The sequence below is a fragment of the Mobula birostris genome, chromosome 25, assembly GCF_030028105.1.
Source record: "Mobula birostris isolate sMobBir1 chromosome 25, sMobBir1.hap1, whole genome shotgun sequence".
Lineage (NCBI taxonomy): Eukaryota > Metazoa > Chordata > Chondrichthyes > Myliobatiformes > Myliobatidae > Mobula > Mobula birostris.
In genome coordinates, this window is record NC_092394.1 from 53,383,995 (window position 1) to 53,409,533 (window position 25,539).

Below are 25,539 nucleotides of genomic sequence, written 5' to 3' on the forward strand. Positions count from 1 at the left end.
TATTTCTAACATTTTTGCCATCTTTTTCCATTGTCCTGCATGGTAAGCTGGAGTGCAAGGTTAGACCACAGACGGCTAACCAACTGGATACAAAATCGGGGGGTGAAGAGAGTCAGATTGTGGTATTGGAAGGCTGCATGGACTGGTTCCTCTGTTTGCCATGTACATTGAATGAAAACGTAGATGGTCTGGGTAGTGAGCCCGAGGACAGTGGCATGGTGGAGAGTGAAAGTTGGCTAATGTTACAACAGGAGATATGGCCAAAGTGCCACACTTGCAAGTATTGTGTGCTGTTCTGGAGGAGGGATAAAAAGCAACAAACAATCAGAACAGAGAAAGTTAGGTCAGGGTCTGGTCACCATAGACTGGATATGTTGGGACCATTTAACCTAGCATAGAAGGCTGAGATGTAACTATATAAAGATTTTTTAAATCACAAAGGATGAAGATGAAGTAGGTAGTCTTTTACCCAAGTTAGGTGACTCTAAAATTAAACTATACATGTTGAAAGCGACGGGAAATAGTTAAAGGTGACCGAAAGGGAAAATTTTTCACAGAGGGTGGTGGGTAGCTGTAAATACGAGTGAAACTACAACATTTAAGATACATTTGGATAGGCACATGGGTAGGAAAGGTTTACAGGGAAGAAGCAATTGGGACTAGTTCAAAGGAGGCAACTTGGTCGGTATGGACGAGTGAGACCGGGTGGTCTGCTTTGTGCAGTTTGGCTCCATAAAGGGCTGTGCTAGCCAGACCTGGAGCAAAGATTCACCTGCCAATTGAGAATAGGAGGTGCCTCATTGAAACTTACAAACGCGGTGCCTGGCTGAGCCGCCCAGGAGTAGGGAGCAGCCCTTTGGGGTGGGGTAGGGAGCAATGGAGGGACTTGGAGGCCAGGCAGAGGACGATGGCTGGCAATGAACCCAGACAGTGGTCCACAGACCCTTGTGCTCGCTAAGCGCTGCTGGACCCTGTGTTGGAGGCCGCCCGACTCACGGCCAACGTCCGGCACCAAGTTCTGAGCAGACGGTCCCTGACTAGCCGCCCTAGTTAGTTGCCCTGCCCTGATATTCATCAACACGAGCGATGCCGGGGATCCGGAGCAACGTGCCGGGGAAAGTCAGCAGCACCCAGCGAAATCATGTTCCAGGCGCGAACGCCTCCACCTTCCGATTGGTGCTGTTACCGCACTGTCCGTACCCTGATTGGTCAGAACATATTCGCCTTCCAATTGGTGCTGTTACCACACTGTCCGTACCCTGATTGGTCAGAACATATTCACCTTCCAATTGGTGCTGTTACCACACTGTCCGTACCCTGATTGGTCAGAACATATTCACCTTCCAATGGTGCTGTTACCACACTGTCTGCAGTCTGATTGGTCAGAATATATTCGCCTTCCAATTGGTGCTGTTACGGCACTATCCGCAGTCTGATTGGTCAGAACATATTCACCTTCCAGTTGGTGCTGTTACCGCACTATCCGCAGCCTGATTGGTCAGAACATATTCACCTTCCAGTTGGTGCTGTTACCTCACTATCCGCAGCCTGATTGGTCAGAACATATTCACCTTCCAACTGGTGCTGTTACCGCACTATCCGTACCCTGATTGGTCAGAACATATCCGCCTTCTGATTGGTGCTGTTGACCTCACTTTCCGTGTTTTGATTGGTGTATTGCTTTATATCCCCCCCTCCGTCCGCTTCCAAATGTCTCGTCCCCAGGACGATTGGTTGATTGGGCAGCGGTGACACGCGGTGCCGCTGATTGGTGGTAAGGTTTGTACTGGTTCCGGTGCCGGGTTACGCGTCCGCGCGTGTGCCCAGAGGTCGAGTCGCCATGCTGAAGGTGTTTGGCCGGGTTTTGGGGTCCGCCGCCCGGCTCGGCTCCTGGGCTGCTCCACCGGCGCAGCACCTCTTCCTCCTGCGGCATGCCGGCGTCAGCCCCGGGGCCCGCGGTCTCGCCCGCTCCATGTGGCTGCTCTGCAGTTCCGACCTGAGGCGTGGTGTGCTGGGGTCCGGGCGGCCCCTCAACGGCGCGTCCTGCGGCTGCGGCGGTCTGCACACCGAAGGTAAGGGGTTCACGCCGAGGGGTGACCGGGGACCGGCAGCTCCCCATCTCCACCCCCTGGACCTGAAATATTCCGGGACGGGAGGGCGGGCAGCATCCGTGGAGGACTCCTCCGCCCAATTCCGGCACTGCGGAGAGCTCCAGCGCTGATTAGTTTGTTGGAATTGCCCTGTGTATCCTGGAAGTGAGGAGCTTTCGCCATGCGGTCAATTCGTCACATAGGTCCACGGAGATAGTTTGAGAAATGCAGGTTATTGCGTTGCAGTTAGAGACCAACACACTCAGTGACAACTTTATTAGGTACACCTGTACATCCCGTTAGTTAGAACTTCAGAAAGATTTTTACAAGAGCTTGCCATTCAGCCCAATAAAGCTAGCCAAATTCCAATTCACATAGTGTGTTGAAATAACTATTGAGTTTAGATTGGAAAGTCTGTAAGTACTACTCTCAATTACACAACTAGCTAGTTTGTTCCATGTGTCCACAACTCGCTGTGTAAAGAAATGCTTCCTGATGTTAGTCTGAAATCTCCACCTATGGCCCCGTGTCCTCGGTTTTGAAGTAGCAGCTGGCATCCACCTTTAATGATTTTAAACACTTCTATCATGTCTCCTCTCCTACGTCTACTTAGGCTAAAATGTAGATTGCAAATTAATGCAAATATATCATTTGGCAGCAACTGGTTGCATAAAAGTACATGACGTGGTCACAAGATAGTTGTTCAGACCAAACTATAGAATGGAGGAAAATGTGATTCTGACCGTGGAATAACTGTTGATGTCAGACAGGATGGTTTGATTATCTTGGAAACAGCTGAGCTCCTAAGATTTTCATGCTCGACGGTCTCTGGAGTTTTCAGAGAGTGGTGTGAATGTTTTTTTTTAAAAATCCAGTGAGCAGCAGTTCTGCGGGCAAAAACCCTTGGTTGATGAGTGAGGATAGAGGCAAATGGCCTGGTGCTGGTCGCTGCCCTGGGCCTGCCCTGATTGATCAGAACATGTCTGACAGGAAGGTGATACAACAGTGGTGTACAAAGCAGCATTTCTGAATGCACACACGAAGTGGGTGGGCTACCGCTGCAGAGGGCCATGAACATGTGCTCGGTGTATAAATCTGCCCTAATATAGTGGCCACTGAGTGTATTGCAAGGGAGAGGAAGGGAGAGATTGAGAGATCTGCAGTTCACGTAGTGTACGAGAGGTCTGTTCGAGAGTCTGATAAAGGTGGAATAGAGCCTGACCTTGTCTGATGAGCTTCAATGATAAAGTTCCTCTCTTTCCTTATCGCACATAAAGAGGCTTTTGGTGCATCGAGTGTTGGCTCAAACCAGTGCCTTTTGTCATCCTCTATCTCTGATAACATTTTGCACCCATCAGCTCTGTGATTCTTCCACCTTCGTGAATTGCAGTCACTAACTAACTCACCAGCCCTGTTTAGGAGTTTTGACCCAAAGTGGTGACAATTCCTTTCCTTCAGTACTGCATGCACCCTCCCCCCCCCCCCCCCCCCCGTACTGCCTGATACTGTTGCTTTAGATTCCAGTGTGTCAGAACCTACCAGTGGTGAAAGAAGCACCCAGTGGTCACACTGAGATGTGCAAGACAGCAGAAGAGAGCAGGATTCAACCTGAGATGTTAGTGTGAATCAGCTGCCTCACCTTCTCTGCTACGTTGATCGGCCTGCCAATGATATTGATTAGCTTTTTTGTCTGAATTCTGGGCAGTGTATCTAAGAATTCTTTTTACTTGTGTATGTTTATATTTGTGGTGCGTGGTAATAAATGCCACCTATCGTAGCGGCTAGTGCAACATGACGTTATTACGGCCCGGGGCGTTCCAAGGTTTGGAGTTCAATTCCGGCACTGTTCTGTATGGGGTCTCCTTGTGTCCTCCACATGGAAATCATAGCGTTTCCCTGGGTGCTGAGATTTCCAACAGAGGCGTGCCAGGCAGCTTAATTAGGTTAGAGTTAATCAGAGGTGGAATGGCTACTCTACGCTGTCTCACTAAATAACATTTTTCAGCCAGCAACTTCTTCATTTGCTCTCCAGGTGACAAAGCATTTGCAGAATTCCTAATGGATGAAATCAAAGAGGAAAAAAAAATTCAGAAGAGTGCCACCCTGCCGAAAGTCTCCGGAGGCTGGGAGATCGGATTCAACGGGACAGAAGCAAAACTTGTACGAAAAGTTGAAGGTGAAAGGTAAATGAAACAAACCTCTTCCCTACTGACTCATTCAGTATCGGTTCCCCTGTGCGTCTTCCTTTCTTTTTCCTTTTGCTGTTCTCCGGTGCATTGTGCTGGTTTTGTTTAAAACCACTGTAACACTAGAACTGATACCAGTCTTAGTAAGATTAATATCTGGATGAGCTAGTGTTTGAATCTTGCTGAGGGAGTGTTGGATTGTGCTGTGCAGTATAATGAAGTAAAGGATTGAAAGTTGGTCATTATTTGACAGCATTTTACCAGGAGTACTCTTTAATTGCATTGATAGTGTGAACAAATTTCAAAGCAAATGGATGTTTTTTAATGGATATTACTACCAGACAGTAAGAAGTGAAGTAATCATTATGTGTTTTAATGATGGGAAAGAAATTGGATTAGTGACGAACTGCTACTGTTCTTTGAACACTGCTGATAGATCTCAGTAAATACTGAGGGGACAAATTCTTGGGTCAGGTTCCAGTACAGCCCCAACACTTTCTAACCTGTGCAATATTCAGCACCAAATACAGTTCTACAGGAGGCTGCCACCACTGGGTACAAAGTTCACTGTTCTGGTGAACAGGGGAAAGGAGTGTAGCTTGAATCTAAAATAAATGTGTTGATTTAATAAGCATCGATAGCAGTTTAAAATATGGGGATAAACTCCATTTGTAACATCACAGGAAACTTTGGTATGTGTGTATTGTGGTTCACTTTTCCCTTTGTAAACAGAACAGTATAGCACATGAACAGGCCATTTGGCTAAAAGGCAAATCAAAAACACCCAAACACTAATCCCTCCTACCTACACCAAGTCCATAATCCTTAAATCTTCCTTACATCCAGGTGCCTATTCAGACACCTCTAACATATTTGCCTCTATCACCATACCAGGCAGCGTATTCCAGTGCAAAGTGTAAAATTACCTTGTCACAATATTAAGCTATAATCAAAGATTTTTTAAAAGATATGGCAGGGTGAACGTGCGGGAGCTGGTGTGTGTCCATGTGTGGGGTTCTGAGTATGACGGGGCAGCTACGAGTTTCAGTTGGACATTTGTTCTCGGATGGGAGAGCCATGCAAGCACATGAACTGCTGAGGCACTGGTCAGTCTGGTTAGGGCTTTGTGGTGGAGGGGCTTTTATATTTAGGAGTGAAAGAAATGCTGAGGTGGCAGCAGGAGGTGTCGGCACCATTGCCCGGCAAATTTGGCCATAGAGGCCAGCAAATCCTTGATGCAACTCCAGTGTTCTGAGGACCAGTTCTCTCTACAGACACACACACACAGTAGTGTCTGAAATTTGTTGATTGAAGGAGGCAGAAACACTCATGACAGTTTTAAAATACTTGCCTGTGGACGTGAAGAGCTGTGCCCTGTGACGTTACAGACTTGCGGCTGAAAGGTGGGATTAGGCTGGATAACTCTTTGTTAACTGATTATGTGGCTAAAAACAAGCCCGCTGTCTGTGCCAGCCACCGTGTGCCCATCTTTGCTAATCCCATTTTCAGAGTTGTGAGTAGCTGCCTCCACCATCCAGTCAGGCATGGCGTTCCTGAAAAGTTCTTTCTCACATTCCTTAAATTCTGACTTAAACCCATGCTTAAAGGCATCTCTGCACAAAGGAAAAGTTCCTCACTATCTACCTTATCTATGCCCTGCAAAGTTTAGTGTCGCTTGGTTCCCTCCACGTGATTCTTTGCTCCAAAGAGAAAACACACAGTATGTCAGGCCCATCCTGACAGCTGAAATGCTCCATCCAAGGCAACATTCTGGTGAATCTACTCTCTGCCATCTACAGTGCAGTCTCCTCTAACAGAATGCTACTGATGGATTGAAGGTCACAATACTTTAACTTTTCAGGTTCTATAATTAAGTTTAGAAATTAACACAAAAATCTGATCTTTATTTCCAGTGATCATAGACTTGGGTTGGAGAACAGCAGATGTCAAAGTTGTCTCTTTTTCAAGTTGCCTTACCTTAAACTTGGCAAATAATTCAAAACTCATTTAGTTTAATATTAGTGACTACAGTCTAAACGGTGCAGATTTCCTGCAGTAAAGCTTGTTCCTGGGGATGATGACTTTCATGTCTTCCTGTTGTAGGATCACAGTTAGTTTTAACGTTAACAACAGTATTCCACCAACGATGGAGGAAGCTCAACAGGAAGAACAGAAGGATGCTGAGAATGAGGTGAGACAAATAGTTGTTCTTTGTTAGCGTAAGTCTATCTCTACCGAATAGATCTGGGAGGTAGTAACTGCTGTGAAGTGTGGAAAGTGGGGTGATGATTAAGTGGGATCTCGTACAGTAGGGGATGCTGGTGCAAGGTGAGGTGAAGTGGTTGGTCCTGGTAACTGGCTGGCCATCAGGTTTGGAGTTGTGCTGGGAAAGTTCGTCAAGTCTGTTCTGTCATCTTACAAGATCGTGGTTCAAGTAATCTGTTCGTAAGTCAGCTTGTACATCTAACTTATTAGCCGTTGATTCTAATATTAAAATATATCTGACCCATGAACGTGACACAGTATCCTTAGCCTTGCCACAATCCTGAAAAGAAATCCCTCTTGGTGGCGTTTTACTGCTGTGTCCTGTCTTTACAGGATAGACATTGGATAAGGATAAAACCTCCTCGTGGTGAAGCCGCCACGTATACGTGTGTATTTCTCCATTCACTTCAACTCGTGCGCAAGCCCCTTTCACCTGGTCTTTCCTCGTTGAAGCTCGATAGTTAGGGAGATGGGTAGGAGATTCTGCAGCAGCAAAAGAGACACCAGGAGAGTGTGTTGTCTCCCGGGTGCTAGGGTCCAGGATGTCTTTGAGCGGTTGCAGAATACTTTTGAAGGGGAGGGTGAACAGCCGGAGGTTGTGGTACATGTTGATACCAATGACACAGGCAGGAGAGGAGTAGGGGACCTGTGCAGTCAGATTAGGGAGTTTGGAAGAAGGCTGAAGAGCAGGACCTCCAAGGTGGTAATTTCTGGATACTACCAGTGCCAAGAGCACAGGAAGGTCAGAACAGGAAGATAGTGCAGATGAATGAGTGGCTGAGGAGATGGTGCAGGGGGCAGGATTTCCAGTTCCTGGATCATTGGAACCTTTTCTGGGGAAGGGGTGACCTGTACGAGTGGGACGGGTTGCACCTGAACTGGAGGGGAACCAATATCATGGGAGGGAGGTTTGCTAATGTTTTTGGGAGGGTTCAAACCAGATTTGCAGAGGATGGGGAAGATTAGATTAGATTGGATTATGAGGACACGCGGTCCTCTTTTATTGTCATTTAGTAATGCATGCATTAAGAAATGATACAATGTTCCTCCGGTGTGATATCACAGAAACACAAGACAGACTAAGACTGAAAAGCTGACAAAAACCACATAATTATAACATATAGTGACAACAGTGCATGCAATACCATAACTTGATGAAGAACAGGCCATGGACACAGTTTAAAAAAAAAAAAAAGAAAGAAAAGTTCAAAGTCTCTCGAAAGTCACATCACCTCATGCATCATCTCAGGAGAAGGAAGAAAGCTCTCCTCCTGCCATGAGCTTCCAGCGCCACAAACTTGCCGATGCAGCATCCTGGAAGCAGCCCACCACAGTCCAACTCTAAGTCATCCGAAAACTTCGAGCCTCCGACCAGGCCTCCAACACCGAGCTCCATCTCTGCCGAGCGCTTCGACCCCAGCCCTGGCCACCAGCAACAGGAAAAGCCGAGGATTTGGGGCCTTCCCTCGAGAGATTCTCGATCACACAGTAGCAGCAGCAGCGAACCGGGCATTTCAGAAGTTTCTCCAGATATTCCTCCGTGCTTCTCACGTCTGTCTCTATCAAATCAGAGTTGTGCACGGCCCCCTATTTATTCTCTCCCCATCTAAATAATAGTCCGCCCGTTTATTTCTTCCACCAAAGTGCATGACCATACATTTTCCAACATTGTATTTCATTTGACACTCTGCCCATTCCCTTAAACTATCTAAGCCTCTGTGCAGGTTCTCTGTTTTCTCAACACTACCTACTCCTCCACCTATCTTTGTAGCATCAGCAAATTTAGCCACAAATCCATTAATCCCAGAGTCCAAATCATTGACATGCATTGTAAAAAGCAACTGTCCCAACACTGACCCCTGTGGAACTCCACTGGTAACTGGCAGCCAGCCAGAAATGGATCCCTTTATTCCCACTCTCTGTTTTCTGCCGACTAGCCAATGCTCCACCCATGCTAGTAACTTCCCTGTAATTCCATGGGCTCTTAACTTGCTAAGCAGCCTCGTGCAGCACCTTGTCAAAGGCCTTCTGAAAATCCAAGTACACCACATCCACTGCATCTCCTTTGTCTACTCTGCTTGTAATTTCGTCAAAATAATTGCAGTAGGTTAGTCAGGCAGGATTTTCCTTTCAGGAAACCATGCTGGCTTTGGCCTATCTTGTCATATGCCTCCAGGTACTCTGTAATCTCATCCCTAATAATCGATTCCAACAACTTCCCAACCACTGATGTCAGGCTAATAGGTCTATAGTTTCCTTCCTGCTGCCTTCCACCCTTCTTAAATAGCAGAATAACATTTGCAATTTTCCAGTCATCTAGTACAATGCCAGAATCTATCGATTCTTGAAGGATCATCGTTAATGCCTTCGCAATCTCTCCAGCTAAAGGTTCAAGAGAAAAGGTACTGGTAGAGCTTGAGAAAATACAAGGGCACCAGGCAGGAGCTGAAGAATGAAATTAGGAGAGTTAGAAGGGACCATGAGAAGGCCTTGGCGTGCAGGATTAAGGAAAACGCGAAGGCATTCTACAACTATGTGAAGAGCCGTGTAAGAATAGGACCAATCAGGAGCGAGAGTGGAAATGTGCATGGAGAGAGAGGAGGTAATTAATGAATACTTTGCTTGAGTATTCACCAGTGAAAAAGGACCTTGGCAATTCGGGGGATGACTTGCAGTGGACTAAAATGCTTGTGTGTATAGACATTAAGAGAGAGGGTATGCTGGAGCTTTTGAAAGGTATTAAGTTAGGTAAGTCACCGGGACTGGATGGGATGTACCCCAAGCTACTGTGAGAAGCGAGGGAGGAGATTGCTAAGCCTCTGGCAATGATCTTTGCATCATCAATAGGGATGAGAGAAGTACCAGAGGATTGGAAGGTTGCAAATGCTGTTCCCTTGTTCAAGAAAGGGAGTAGAAATAATCCAGGAAATTATAGACCAGTGAGTCTTAATTCAGTGGTGAGCAAGTTGTTGAAGATCCTGAGAAGCAGGATTTATGAGCATTTGGAGAGACATAATCTGATTAGGGATTGTCAGCATGGCTTTGTCAAGGGCAGGTCATGTTTTACGAGCCTGATTGAATTCTCTGAGGATGTGACAAAGCACATTGATGAAGGTAGAGCAGTGAATGTAGTGTATATGGATTTCAGTAAGGCATTTGATAAGGTTCCCCATGTGAGGCTCTTTCAGAAAGTAATGAGGCATGGGATCTAAGGAGACCTTGCTTTGTGGATCCAGAATTGGCGGTTGTGACTGGTTCACATTCTGCATGGAGGTCAGTGACCAGTGGTGTTTCGCAGGGATCTGTTCTGGGACCCCTCCTCTTTGTGATTTTTATAAATGACCTGGATGAAGAAGTAGAAAGGTGGATTAGTAAGTTTCCGGATGACAAAGGTTGGGGGTGTTGTGGGTAGTTTGGAGTTACAGTGGGACATCGATAGGATGTAGAACTGGTTGAGAAGTGGCAGATGGAGTGCAACCCAGAGAAGTGTGAAGTGGTTCATTTCAGTAGGTCAACCGTGGGATTGAGTTCAAGAGCTGTGAGGTAATGTTACAGCTGTATAAGACCTTAGAACCCACTTGGAGTACTCTGCTCAGTTCTGGTCATCCCATTAAAGGAAGTATGTGGATACTGTAGACAGTACAGAGGAGACTTACAAGGATGTTGCCTGGATTGGAGAGCATGCCTTATGAGAATAGGTTGAGTGAACTTGGCCTTTTCTAGTTGGAGCAACTATTTTTCTAAGCTCCATGTACCAATCCAGGAACCTCCTAAAAGACCCTATTGTATCTGCCTCTACCACTGTCTCCAGCAGCCCATTCCACACACCCACCATTCTCTGAGTATCAATAAATAAATCAATAAAATAAAATTACCCCTGACATCTCCTCTGTACCTACTTCTAAGCACCTTAAAACTGCCCTCTCGTGCTAGCCATTTCAGCCCTGGGAAAAAGCCTCTGACTATCCACATGATCAACACCTCTCACCATCTTATACACCTCTATCAGGTCACCTCTCATCCTCCGTCGCTCCAAGGAGAAAAGGCCGAGTTCACTCAACCTATTCTCATAAGGCATGCTCCCCAATCCAGGCAACATCCTTGTAAATCTCCTCTGCACCCTTTCTATGGTTTCCACGTCCTTCCTGTAGTGAGGCGACCAGAAATGAGCAGAGTACTCCAAGTGGGGTCTGACCAGGGTCCTATATAGCTGCAACATTACCTTTCTACTCCCAAACTCAGTGCCACGATTTGAACTCAAAAGTTGAAATATGGACTTTTATATCATTTGCACAATTGCTGCACTGCACTCCATCCCATTAAATCATTTTCTTTTGTAAATAACTGAAGCTCTTGCTCTAGTCCCTGTTATTTGTGCCTTTCTAAATTTATTGTTTTCCCTACCTGGCCTGCTAATCAATTCTACATACATTCTAACAAGTTGCTCTCCACCTTGTTAGTCATCCTGTCGTGCACGATCTTTTAATGTAGTATACCATCAATTGTCTTTTGAAAATCCATTATTTGTGAAGGTAGCAGAGTTTTTGGTGCCTATTGTATATTATGAATCTTGGAATTTGATAGGATATTGGGATAATCAATAAAAGGATTGGTCAGCTGGCAAGTCTCACGGCTGAAAATGGGTGAGATCGGTCAGTGCTATCTATTTGGGGAGCTCGATGTGCATGAAGTCATTCTTACAAAACAAAAAGAATTGTATCTGGAATGCCATTGGAGTACCGCTGCTATACATCTAATAAGTAATTGAATTCATTCACAGCCTGAAATTATCTCAACTCCGAACTTTGTTGTGGAAGTGACCAAACTGTCGAATAAGCAGAGCCTGGTGTTTGACTGCCATTATCCCGAGGATGAGGTGAGTGTTCGTACAGATTCATTGCAATTAACTACAGTGTGCCAGATGGTAATTAGAGGCTCCATGCGATGCATAGCTTGTTACAATTAAAAGCAAACTTTAGCCCTGTCCCCCACCACTGACTGGCTGTGCCCTTGACCACTTTGACCCAGCGTCGTGAGGAAGTGGTGTGCATGAGGAAGGCAAGGAAAAGTAGGTCCCAGGTTGAATGTGATTCGAATGAGAGAGTTATTCAGTAAAGCAGGAATAGCATTGCGCAAGGGTAATCCTATGGAGCTGAGCTTTGTAGAACACGGGTGGGATCTGTAATCATAGAATCACAGAAGGAGGCCCTTCAATTCCTCCTGTACAAAAGGGACGGGTTACACCTGAACCCAAGGAGGGCCCATGTCCTTAAGGAACAGCAGGATAGACAGGCTGACTGGTAGGAGGCAAAGAGTGGGAATAAAGGGGAACCTTTCAGATTGACTACAGGTGATGTGAGATGAGATTCCCTAAAGGTTAATTTGCACGTTGAGTCAGCTGTAAGAAAGGTGATGATAGCATTAATTTTGAGTGTAAACGTAACTTTGCTGGATCAAATAAAGACAGCACAAAGAGATGGTTACTTATCTTTTCACCCGTTTATTTCTTCGAGCTCAGCCAGCGGGTGAACTTGGACCCGACATCAGGGAGAGAATCTTTCTCATCTCCCCGGCGGTTCTACAAGTCAGAATTGTCAGAAGTTATAAGGCCACTGATACAAAAGAACAATCAGTTTGATAACCATTCTGGCCAAGTCAAAGGACTATTGATACAAAAGTACAATCAATTTGTTAGACACTCCAGCCACCTTAATTAAAGAGAGGAATGTCCTACCTGGTTTGCTGAAGCCACAACTTAATGACAAAGATAAGAACATCCGTCAAATTTGTGCTTTAATTAAGAAAGGAATGTTCTGTCTAATTTCCATCGGGTACTGCTTTTTGTCAAAATCAAAAGGTGTGAAAAGCCCAGAGACATCAACTTTAACCCTTATCTTGCTCCAAAGAAAGCAGCTGTGAGACATTATTCAAACACACTGCAGTCACAGACATAGTCAGTACTGAATTCATTGTTTACAGGAATCTTGAGAATCCCCCCCATTCCCTTGAACTTTATCAAGTGGACCAGAATATGGGAGCAAGGATGTAATGTTGAGACTTCATAAGGTATTGGTCAGACTGCACTTAAGTATTGAGAGTAGTTTTGGGCCCCTTATCTAAGGAAAGATGTGCTGACAATGGAGAGGGTTCAGAGGAGGTTCACAAAAATTATTCTGGGATTGAAACACTTATCACTGACTGGACCTGTACTCTCTGAAATTCAGAAGAATGAGGGGAGATCTCATTGAAACCTATTGAATGTTGAAAGGCCTCGAAAGAGTAGATGGGGAGAGGGTGGGATCCAAGACCAGAGGGCACAGCCTCAGAGGGACTTACATTTGTAAAAGAGATGAGGAATTTCTTCAGCCAGTTGGTGGTGAATCTAGAATTCATTACCATAGGTGGCTATGGAGGCCAAGTTATTGAATATATTCAAAGCAGAGGTTGATGGCTTCTTGATTAATTAAGGTGTGGAAAGTTCTGGGGAGAGCAGGGGAGTGGGGTTGAGAGGGATGATAAAACTGACATAGCTGACATGATGGAATGGTGGACTCGATGTGCCAAATGGCCTAATGCTGCTGCTATGTCTTCTGGTCTCATTTTAGAAAGTGGCGGGTCACTGCCGTGCATAACTGGGTCAGTGTTGATGATATTTCTAACATGGACCCTTCTGAGTAGGGGAAGATGTGGGAATGTGTATTGTTTTGGTGAATGCAGAAAGGTTTATAATGAGGGGTTACTGATCTGTAACATTTAACTGATTACGTTCCTCGGGCTGCTTGAATTCTCCCAGCATTTGACTTCTTCAGAATCAGATTTATTGCCACTAACTTACGACATGAAATTTGAACGTGGCAGCAGTACCGTGCAAAGACTTAAAATTACAAAAATAAGCAGTGCCAAAAATGGAGGGGGGAGTCATAATTATTCCAGATTTATAAATAAAGCTTGTAACAAAAGTAGGGTATGTTACTAGAGGTACAGTAGCAGATGGTGATTACAGGAATGGCCAAGAATCAAGTGGGGAGTGAGAGGATGGATGTGAACATATTTGCTACTCATTTCCTAGTGGTGTTGGTGGACTCCATTATTTTGTGGCGGGACTTTATGATGATGTTTCCTCGATGTGAGATTGACTACAAGTAGAAGTTTGAGATCTGTCGGAAAAAGAATAGTTTGTCTTAGAGGTAAACCTGCATAATTTCACTCTATTTAACAGGGCCATTTTTTAAAACACCCGGATGTGCGTGATTAATCTTTGGATATAATCCATTTACATGGGTGCACTCCCTCGTTTTGAGTTTTCTGTGTTATTAACCTGACAAATAATTGTGTTTAAAATAACAGATTGGGCATGGTGAAGAGGATGAGAGTGACATATTTGCCATCAAGGAAGTCAGCTTTCAGCCCACTGGAGAGGATGATTGGAAAGATACCAGCTACACCCTTAACACAGATTCCCTAGACTGGGTAAGTGGTCTGCCTATAATATGAATTTGGAACTCCAAGGCAAGTGCTTATTTTCTTTTTTCCTGCATGAGATCTTCCATCCAGTTATGCATTATCTGGCCTGCTTTAAATTTTTCGTGCTATTTTCATGTTCACTGGTTCGTTCCATGGAATCAGCTCACCCTATGGTTAACAATGTAGAGACTGTGATCCTGTGTGTGGTAAATGTACATTGCTTCTGTCAGCCCCTGAAGGGAGAACAATCCAGGTTTGCCTAATCTCGTAGCTCATACAATCTAATCCTGGTAAACCTCTTCTGCACCTTCTCCACATCCTTCCAAGTGCTGTCTGACTGCAGTTTTATATAATTACAGCATGACATTGTACTTTTAAACTCAGCACCCCTATGCGAATGCCATATGCCTCCTTGTCAGCTTATTCCCTTGCATTGCCAGTTTTAGTGAACCATGGACATGGGCCCCAAGATGCTCTGTGCTGCTTAGCGGCCTATCATTAACTATATACTTTTTCTTTATGCTTGATGCTTGGTCTCCCAAAGTGTCACACCTCACATTTGCCTGGGTTAAACTATCTGCCACTTCATAACTGATGGTATATATTGCTGTAGTCTGTGTGAGTCTTTTACTGTGCACAACTCTGCTCGTCTCGCTTCCCTCTCCAGAAACCATTGTATTCACTTTGTTTACTGTACTGAATGACCCTAATTCACTTCATTGCTCCCATAGGCCCTCTATGACCATCTGATGGACTTTCTTACTGACCGTGGGATCGATAATAAGTTTGCTGATGAACTCGTTGAGCTGAGTACCGCACTGGAACACCAGGAGTACATCAAGTTTCTTGAAAACTTAAATAGTTTTATCAAGTGCTGATAATTTCCTTTGTCTCCCTGCTTTTTGACTTTATGATGATTTGAATGTTCACAAGCTTTAAATTATTTTACAATAGATTATGTACAAAGGTACCTTCTGGTACTCCACTCTTTAAATGGCTTTATGTGAAAGATGCCGGAAAAGCCAAAATAATGTCTAAATTGTACAATGATTATGAGAATGTTATCCAAAAAGTGGGCATATTTGTTTGTTTATATTGTAACTAAATTAAGCTGTAACAGGAAAGATGTCTTGAATAAAAATGTCCAGTTGAATTCTTGTGATGCTCTGCATTTGTGTGGTGGGGAAAGGACATGTCTCCAACTCCAAATGAAATTGCATTGCATAAAATTGTTACTCATTTTATTTCACAAAATGTGATTGCTGTGTATGGCGGGGGGGGGGGGTGGTGGATCCCAATACTTGATCAGCAGGAGAGGCTTATGGGCGACATGTTGCAGTTAGCAGAACTGATGCCTCATAGCTTGAGACCCGATTTCCAGAGCTGTCTGTGGAATATGCACGGTTACTCTGATTAGGTGGCTATTCCCCAACAGTCCAAAGACATAAGTTCATAGATTAACTGGTTGCTGTAAGGTGGCCCTCATATGTACTTGAGGGGGGAAGAGAATAATCCATTTTTCTTAAATGTAAGTTTGCTGTAAATAAGTGGTTGATGTAAATGCAGTTAGGCAAAGCCTGTTTAATGTATGTCTCCATATGATGAAGCATTCATTTTAAGATTATAGGGAGCTGTGTGTGTGTGTAGTGCCTTCCTGCAACAACATTATTACAGTATTAGGAAGGGTGACTAAAGCCATCGAATGGCATCACAACAATAGGTTGATCTGCTTAGCTGGTACGTGCTGCAGTTTATCTTTCTGATCTTTGGCCAACCTACTGCTGAATGGGGAGAAGTTCACTGAGGCTACAGAGATAAATGAAGTGATTTGTAGAAAGAGGGAATTTATGATAAGTGTGATTGAAACTAGTCTGACATGAAGGCAGGCCAACAGTTCTACTTTGTTGAATGAACTTGCCCCATCACTGAACTGTTCCCACAATCTATGGACTCACTTTCCAGGACTCTTCATCTCATACAACTCTAGAACATTACAGCACAGAAGCAGGCCTTTTGGCCCTACTTGGCTGTGCCGAACCATTTTTCTGCCTAGTCCCTAGACCGTATTTCTTAAATGTTAAGTGACCCTGCATTTACCACTTCATCTGGCAGCTCATTCCACACTCCCACCACTCTGTGTGAAGAAGCCCCCCCCCTAATGTTTCCTTTAAACTTTTCACCCTTAACCCATGTCCTCTGGTTTTTTCTCCTCCAGCCTCTGGAAAAAGCCTGCTTGCATTCACTCCATCTATACCCATCATAATTTTATATACCTCTATCAAATCTCCCCTCATTCTTCTACACTCCAGGGAATAAAGTCCTAACCTATTCAACCTTTCTCTGTAACTCAGTTTCTCAAGTCCCAGCAACGGCCTTGTAAACCTTCTCTGCACTCTTTCAACCTTATTAATATCCTTCCTGTAATTTGGTGACCAAATCCGCACACAATACTCCAAATGCGGCCTCACTGATGCCTTATACAACCTCACCATAACATTCCAACTCTTAAACTCAATACTTTGATCAATAAAGGCCAATGTACCAAAAGCTCTCTTTACAACCCCATCTACCTGTGATGCCACTTTTAGGGAATTTTGTATCTGTATTCCCAGATCCCTCTGTTCTACTACACTCCTCAGTGCCCTACCATTTACCCTGTATGTTCTACCTTGGTTTGTCCTTCCAAAGTGCAATACCTCACACTTGTCTGTATTAAACTCCATCTGCCATTTTTCAGCCCATTTTTCCAGCTGGTCCAAATCCCTCTGCATGCTTTGAAAACCTTCCTCACTGTCCACTACACCTCCAATCTTTGTAAATTTGCTGATCCAATTTACCACATTATTATCCAGATAATTGATATAGATGACAAATAACAATGGACCCAGCACTGATCCCTGTGGCACACCATTAGTCACAGGCCTCCACTCAGAGAAGCAATCCTCCGCTACCACTCTGGCTTCTTCCATTGAGCCAATGTCTCATCCAATTTACTACCTCTCCGTGTATACCTAGCAACTGAATCTACTTAACTAACCGCCCATGCGGGACCTTGTCAAAGGCCTTACTGAAGTCCATGTAGACAATATCTAATGCCTTCCTTTCATCCACTTTCCTGGTAACCACCTTGAAAAATAGATTTGTTAAACATAACCTACCATGCACAAAGCCATGTTGACTCTACCTAATAAGTCCCTGTCTATCCAAATACTTGTAGATCTATCTCTTGGTACTCCTTCCAATAATTTACCTACTACTGACGCCAAAATTTACCAGCCTATAATTTCCCGGATCTTTTGGATCGGGACTGCAGAGCATCATGGGAGCTGAATTCTGAAGGAAGGCAGTTTTTTTAAAAAACTTCTTCGAGTGCAAGAAGGACGAGACTGCGCAGGTGCGTGATGTCAACAGGACAGCGCGGAGAGTTTAAAAAGGAGACTACCCTATAGAGCGGGCAGCAGAGTGAGTGGGAGCAGAGTGCAGGGCTTTGGCAGTAAACGGGAAGAGACGAGAGCGAAGCACCAACTCTTTTTTTTTTCTCCCCCACACCTTTCGCGAATCGGCCCGGTCAGACAGGAACAGCAGGGCTCTCACAGCTAACAGTATGAGCTAACGGTTTAAAAAGTTCATCTGTTTAGCGAGGTAAGTGGGTGAGTAGGTGTATTTTTCCTGTTTCACTCCTGTAGAATTAGGTAGCATGCCTGTAGGGTTAGTGCTTTGTTCAGGGTGTCAGATGTGGGAATCCTGGGAGACCTCCAGCCTCCCTGATGGCCACATCTGCGCCAGGTGCACCGAGATGCAGCTCCTCAGAGACTGTGTTAGGGTTCTGGAGCTGCAGCTTGATGACCTACTGCTTATCAGGGAAAGTGAAGAGGTGATAGACAGGAGCTACAGGGAGGTAGTCATCCCTAGGCTACAGGGGTCAGAAAACTGGGTCACTGTCAAGAGAGGGAAGGGATAGTGGAGAGCACACCTGTGGCTGCCCCCCTCAGCAACAAATATCTTGTTCTGGATGCTGTTGAGGGGGATGACCTAACAGGGGACACCCACGGTGACCGGGTCTCTGGCACTGAGCCTGGCGTTGTTGTGCAGGAGAGAAGGAGGGAGAAGAGGAATGTGGTAGTCGTAGGGGATTCCAGAGTCAGGGTAACGGACAGGAGATTCTGAGAGCCTGATAGAGATACCCGCATGGTGTGTTGCCTCCCAGGTGCCAGGGTACGGGATGTCTCAGATCGGGTCCTGAATATTCTGAAGGGGGAGGGTGAGCAGCCAGTTGTCTTGGTACATATTGGTACCAATGACATAGATAGGACAAAGGAGGAGGTCCTGAAGAGAGATTTCTGGGAGTTAGGAAGGAAGCTGAGAAGCAGGACCTCCAGGGTAGTAATCTCAGGATTGCTACCTGTGCCACATGCTAGCGAGGGCAAGAATAGTAGGATCAGGCAGATGAATGCGTGGCTGAGAGACTGGTGCAGGGGGCAGGGCTTCAGATTCTTGGATAATTGGGATCTCTTCTGGGGGAAGTATGACCTGTTCAAAAAGGACAGGTTACACCTGAACCCGAAGGGGACCAATATCCTGGCGGGAAAATTAAATAGAGCTGTTAGGGAGGGTTTAAACTAATTTGGCAGGGGCATGGGAACTGGAATGACAGAGCAGAGGAAGGGGAAAACAGAAATAAATCTAAGATAGTGAGCAGTAAAGATGTCAGGAAAGACAGGCAGGTGATGGGGCAAATTTGTAGCCATTGGGATGAGTTGCAGTGCAATAAAGTTGCAGTGAAATCAAAGTGAAAAGTACCAAATACTAGTCTTAAGGTGTTATACTTAAATGCACGCAGTGTAAGGAATGAGGTGGATGATCTTGTCGTACAGCTACAGATTGGCAGGTATGATATTGTGGCCATCACTGAGACCTGGCTAAAGGATGCATGTCTCTGGGAGCTGAACATCCAAGGATACACGGTGTATCAGAAGGATAGGAAGGTAGGCAGAGGGGGAGGCGTGGCTTTATTGGTAAGAAATTATATTAAATCATTAGAAAGAGGTGATTATAGGATCGGAAGATGCAGAATCTTTATGGGTTGAGCTAAGAAATCACAGGGGTAAAAGGACCCTGATGGCAGTTATTTATAGGCCTCCAAACAGCTGAGGAAAGTGGACCACAAATTACAACTGGAAATAGAAAAGGCTTGTCAGAAGAGCAGTGTTATGATAATTTTGGGGGATTTTAACATGCCAGTGGATGGGAAAATCAGGTCGGCACTGGATCTGAAGAGAGAGAATTTGTAGAATGTCTGTGCGATGGCTTTTTAGAACAGCTTGTTGTTGAGCCCACTAGGGGATCGGCTGTACTGGATTGGGTATTGTGTAATGAACCGGAGGTGATTAGAGAGATTGAGGTGAAGGAACCCTTAGGAGACAGTGATCATAACATGATTGAGTTCACTGTGAAATTTGAAAAAGAGAAGCCGAAATCTGATGTGTCGGCATTTCAGTGGAGTAAAGGAAATTACAGTGGCATGAGAGAGGAACTGGCCAAAGTTGACTGGAAAGGGACACTGGCGGGAAAGATGGCAGAGCAGCAGTGGCTGGAGTTTATGCGAGAAGTGAGGAAGGTGCAAGACAGGTATATTCCAAAAAAGAAGAAATTTTCTTTGACAAGAGAAGTCAAAGCCAAAGTTAAAGCAAAGGAGAGGGCATACAAGGAAGCAAAAATTAGTGGGAAGACAGAGGATTGGGAAGTTTTTAAAACCTTACAAAAGGAAACCAAGAAGGTCATTAAGAGGGAAAAGATGGAACTATGAAAGGAAGCTAGCAAATAATATCAAAGAGGATACTAAAAGCTTTTTCAAGAATATAAAGAGTAAAAGACAGGTGAGAATAGATATAGGACCGAAAGAAAATGATGCTGGAGAAATTGTAGTGGGAGATAAGGAGATGGCAGAGGAACTGCATGAGTATTTTGCATCAGTCTTCACTGAGGAAGACATCAGCAGTATACCGGACACTCAAGGGTGGTAGGGAAGAGAAGTGTGCGCAGTCACAATTATGACAGAGAAAGTACTCAGGGAGCTGAATAGTCTAAAGGTAGATAAATCTCCTGGACCAGATGGAATGCACCCGCGTGTTCTGAAGGAAGTAGCTGTGGAGATTGTGGAGGCATTAGCGATGATCTTTCAAAAGTCGATAGATTCTGGCATGGTTCCGGAGGACTGGAAGATTGCAAATATCACTCCACTATTTAAGAAGGGGGCAAGGAAGCAAAAAGGAAATTATAGGCCTGTTAGCTTGACATCGGTGGTTGGGAAGTTATTGGAGTCGATTGTCAAGGATGAGGTTACAGAGTACCTGGAGGCATATGACAAGATAGGCAGAACTCAGCATGGATCCCTTAAAGGAAAATCCTGCCTAACAAAACTATTACAATTTTTTGAGGAAATTACCAGTAGGCTAGACAAGGGAGATGCATTGGATGTTGTATATTTGGATTTTCAGAAGGCCTTTGACAAGGTGCCACACATGAGGCTACTTAACAAGATAAGAGCCCATGGAATTACAGGAAAGTTACATATGTGGATAGAGCGTTGGCTGATTGGCAGGAAACAGAGAGTAGGAATAAAGGGATTCTATTCTGGTTGGCTGCCGGTTACCAGTGGTGTTCCACAGGGGTCCGTGTTGGGGCTGCTTCTTTTTACATTGTACATCAACGATTTGGATTATGGAATAGATGGCTTTGTGGTTAAGTTTGCTGACGATACGAAGATAGGTGGAGGGGCTGGTAGTGCTGAGGAAACGGAGAGTCTGCAGAGAGACTTGGATAGATTGGAAGAATGGGCAGAGAAGTGGCAAATGAAGTACAATGTTGGAAAGTGTATGCTTATGCACTTTGGCAGAAATAATAAACGGGAAGACTATTATTTAAATGGGGAAAAAATTCAAAGTTCGGAGGTGTAACGGGACTTGGGAGTCCTCATACAGGATATCCTTAAAGTTAACCTCCAGGTTGAGTCAGTAGTGAAGAAGGCAAATGCAATGTTGGCATTCATTTCTAGAGGAATAGAGTGTAGGAGCAGGGATGTGATGTTGAGGCTCTATAAGGCACTGGTGAGACCTCACTTGGAGTACTGTGGGCAGTTTTGGTCTCCTTATTTAAGAAAGGATGTGCTGACGTTGGAGAGGGTACAGAGAAGATTCACTAGAATGATTCTGGGATTGAGAGGGTTAGCATATGGGGAACGTTTGTCCGCTCTTGGACTGTATTCCTTGGAGTTTAGAAGAATGAGGGGAGACCTCATAGAAACATTTCAAATGTTGAAAGGCATGGACAGAATGGATGTGGCAAAGTTGTTTCCATGATGGGGGAGTCTAGTACGAGAGGGCATGACTTAAGGATTGAAGGGCGCCCATTCAGAACAGAAATGCAAAGAAATTTTTTTAATTAGAGGATGGTGTTTGTTGGAATTTGTTGCCACAGGCAGCAGTGGAAGCCAAGTCATTGGGTGTATTTAAGGCAGAGACTGATAGGTATCTGAGTAGCCAGGGCATCAAAGGTTATGGTGAGAAGGCGGGGGAGTGGGACTAAATGGGAGAATGGATCTGCTCATGATAAAATGGTGGAGCAGACTCGATGGGCCGAATGGCCGACTTCTGCTCCTTTGTCTTATGTTCCTATGGTCTTATTACTTTTAGAGCCTTTTTTAAACATCATGAGCTATTCTCCAATCCTCCAGCACCTCACCCATAGATACCGACATTTTAAATATATCTGCCAGGATCCCTGCAATTTCAACACCAGTCTCCTTCAAGATCCGAGGGAATACCCTGTCAGGTCCTGGGGATTTATCTACTCTGATTTGCCTCAACATAGCAAGCACCTCCTCCTCTTCAATCTGTATAGGTTCCATGACCTCACTACTTGTTTGCCTTATTTCCATTGACTCCATGCCAGTTTCCTTGGTGAATAGAGACGCAAAAAACCCATTTAAGATCACCCCCATTTCTTTTGGTTCCATACATAGCCGACCACCCTGATCTTCAAGAGGACCAATTTTATCCCTTACTATCCTTTTGCTCTTAATATACCTGCAGAAGTTCTTTGGATTATCCTTCACCTTGACTGCCAAAGCAACCTCATGTCTTCTTTTAGCCCTGCTGATTTCTTTCTTAAGTATTTTTTGCACTTTTTATACTCCTCAAGCACCTTATTTGCTCCCTGTTTCCTATACATGTCATACATCTCTCTCTTCTTCTTTATCAGAGTTCCAACATCCCTTGAGAACCAAGGTTCCTTATTCTTATTCACTTTGCCTTTAACCCTGACAGGAACATACAAACTCTGCACTCACAAAATTGCTCCTTTGAAGGCCTCCCACTTACCAATCACATCCTTGCCAGAGAACAACCTGTCCCAATCCACGCTTTCTAGGTCCTTTCTCATTTCTTCAAATTTGGCCTTTTTCCAATTTAGAATATTCTGATAATCATATTCTCAATATTTATTCCCTGTTTATTTTTCTTTTGTATTTGCACAGTACACCCCCATAAAAGGAATCTCAGGGTTGTAGATGGTGACATTTTGACAATAAATTTACTTTGAACATGGCATCCAAAGGGTGTCATATCAACAATGCAGCATTCATGTGGTATTGGTCTCATTGTGGCAACGTAACTAAATTAGACCATGTGCTTGCTGACTGAAACTTTACAGTTGCAGTGTCTCAGATTAAAGTAAATGGCAATCTTACAATAACAAAGTTGGCATTAGTTTCGTTTTGCTCTGCAGCTTGTCCCGATGCCACATAGATTACTCACTGAGAAACTGCTCAGACAACCTTTAGAAAATCCTGATGATATGGCATCTGGCTCACCAGCTAATGTTTACTGCATGCCCTATCATCTCATCAGCCCAGGTTGCTGGACCTCCTTTCAACTCACCAGGCCCCTGGCTCCTAAGCTCTCAGTAAATTCACCTGACTCACTGGGAAATACATGAGGATACTGTGTAGTATCTTAATAAAAAAAATTGGGATAACATCCAATAGTTCAGAAAATTTGTTCATTCAGCAATGAAGTCCCATCAAACAAAACCTAAGTCTTAACCGAAAGAAGCTGGAAATAGATTTAAATGCAAAAGAAAAAAGGAGGGATAAACCCTTAATCTAAACAGGAATTGTGAAAATATTCAAAAGGTCCCCACACCTTTTGGAACTTTGTCCAAATTAAGAAGTGAATAATGAATCTTTTCAAGGTCTAAGTAGGACATAATGTCTCTGAGCCATTGAGCATGAATGGATGGGGCAACATCTCTCCACTTAAGGACGACTGCACGTCTGGCCAAAAGAGAGGTAAAAGACAACGTACAACACCCAGTCGGACTCAGATGCGTGTTAACATCTCCCCAGGTACTGAAAAGAGCAATCAGAAGGTTAGGTTCCAAATAGCAATTAAGTATATGGGATAAAGTTAAAAAGACATCTCTCCAGAATTTCCCCAAGCTAGGACAAGCCCAGTACATATGAATAAGGGAAGCCTCGCCCCCTTTACACTCGTCGCAACAGGGACTAATATCAGGATACAACCGCAATAATTTAGTTTTAGGCATATGAGCTCCGTGTACAACCTTGAACTGTAAAAGGCAGTGGCAAGCACATAAAGTTGAATTAACTGAATTGAGAAACTATAATGATCTTCATGGTTTTTCTCTCTCTCTCTCGCTAGTCCCATTCTACATAATCATCTTTTTCAGCCTTCTGTGCAGGATTTCACATTTCAAGTCTGGCACAGGAAGGGCATTAGGTGTTTTGAAGATCTTTTCATAGACAATCGCTTTGCAACTTTTGAACAACTGTCTGTAAAGTTCAACCTACTCAACACTCATTTCTTCAGATATCTCCAAATTAGACATTTTATCAACCCTTTAATACCAAACTTTCCTGAGGTACCCAATAAAAATGTGGACTTGTTTCTTTGTATGTACCCACTGGGTAAAGGTTTAATATCCACTATTCGAGATACGTTAGCGATTTTGAGGCGAGCCCCCTTTGACAAAATTAAAACTGCCTGGAAGCATGATTTAAATTTTCCTCTGTCCGACGAGGTTTGGGATTCAATTCTCAAGTCAGCATTGAAGTTCCAAATGTGCCAGATAGCATTCTACTATTTTAAAGAGGGATGAACATTTTTGCACTGCAAGTATCATAGAACATGGAAATCTACAGCACGTGACAGGCCCTTCGACCCACAGTGTTGTGCCAACCGCGTAACCTACTCTAGAAACTGCCAAGAATTTCCCTACCAAATAGCCCTCTATTCTTCTAAGCTCCAAGTACCTATGAGTCTCTTAAAAGACCCTATTGTATCTGCCTCTACCACTGTCACTGGCAGTGCATTCCACACACCCACCACTCTCTGTGTGAAAAGCATACCTCAAGCATCCCCCTTGTACCTACATCCAAGCATCTTAAAACTATGCCCTCTCCTGTTAGCCATTTCAGCCCTGGGGGGAAAAAGCCTCTGGCTAGCCACACGATCAATGCCTCTCATCATCTTATACACCTCGATCAGGTCACTTCTCATCCTCCGTCACTCCAAGGAGGAAAGGCCAAATTCACTCAACCTATTCTCATAAGGCATGCTCTCCAATCCAGGCAACATCCTTGTAAATATGCACTCTCTCTGTAGTATCCACATTTGTCCTGTAGTGAGACCAGAACTGAACACCATACCCCCAAGTGGGGTCTAAGATTTTATATGGCTTTAACATTACCTCATGACTCCAACTCAGTTCCACAGTTGATGAACAACAGCCTTCTTAACAACACTGTCAACCTGTGCAGCGGCTTTGAGTGTCCTATGGACGCAGACCCCAAGATCTCAGTGATTCTCGGCACTGCCAAGAGTCTTACCATTAATATTGTTTTCAAGTTTGACTGACTGAAATGAACCATTTCACACTTGAACTCCATTTGCCACTTCTCAGCCCAGTTCTGCATCCTATCGATGTCCTGCTGTAACCTCTGACAACACTCCAGACTATCCAGAACACCCCCAACTTTTGTGTCATCAGCAAACTTACTAATCCACCCTTCTACTTCATCACCCAGGTCATTTATAAAAATCACAAAGAGTAGGGGTCCCTGAACAGATCCCTGCAGAACACCAGCGGTCACCAACCTCCATGCAGAATATGAACCATTCAGAACCACCTTTTGCCTTCTGTTGGCAAGCCAATTCTGGATCCACAGTCTCCTTGGATCCCATGCCTCATTACTTTCTGAATGAGCCTCATATGGGGAACCTTATCAAATGCCTTACTGAAATCCATATACACTACATCAACAGCTCTTCCTTAATCAATGTGCTTTGTTACATCCTCAAAGAATTCAATCAAGCTCGTAAGGCACAACCTGCCCTTGACAAAGCCATGCTAACTATCCCTAATCAGATTATGTCTCTCCAAATGCTCATAAATCCCACCTTTCAGGATCTTCTCCAATAACTAACCCATCACTCTTATCATGTAACTTGTTAATA

General features: G+C 44.3%; 1 protein-coding gene across 1 annotated transcript; it reads left to right on the plus strand.

Annotated features, from left to right (window-relative positions):
• Window positions 1-1,787: 1,787 nt before the first annotated feature.
• Window positions 1,788-15,158, plus strand: c1qbp (complement component 1, q subcomponent binding protein). Its single transcript, XM_072243262.1, has 6 exons — window positions 1,788-2,072; window positions 4,123-4,273; window positions 6,380-6,467; window positions 11,322-11,417; window positions 13,889-14,011; window positions 14,737-15,158. Exons 1-6 carry the CDS (start codon window positions 1,841-1,843, stop codon window positions 14,881-14,883), a joined length of 837 nt encoding a protein of 278 aa, XP_072099363.1. The 5' UTR covers window positions 1,788-1,840; the 3' UTR covers window positions 14,884-15,158.
• Window positions 15,159-25,539: the final 10,381 nt, after the last annotated feature.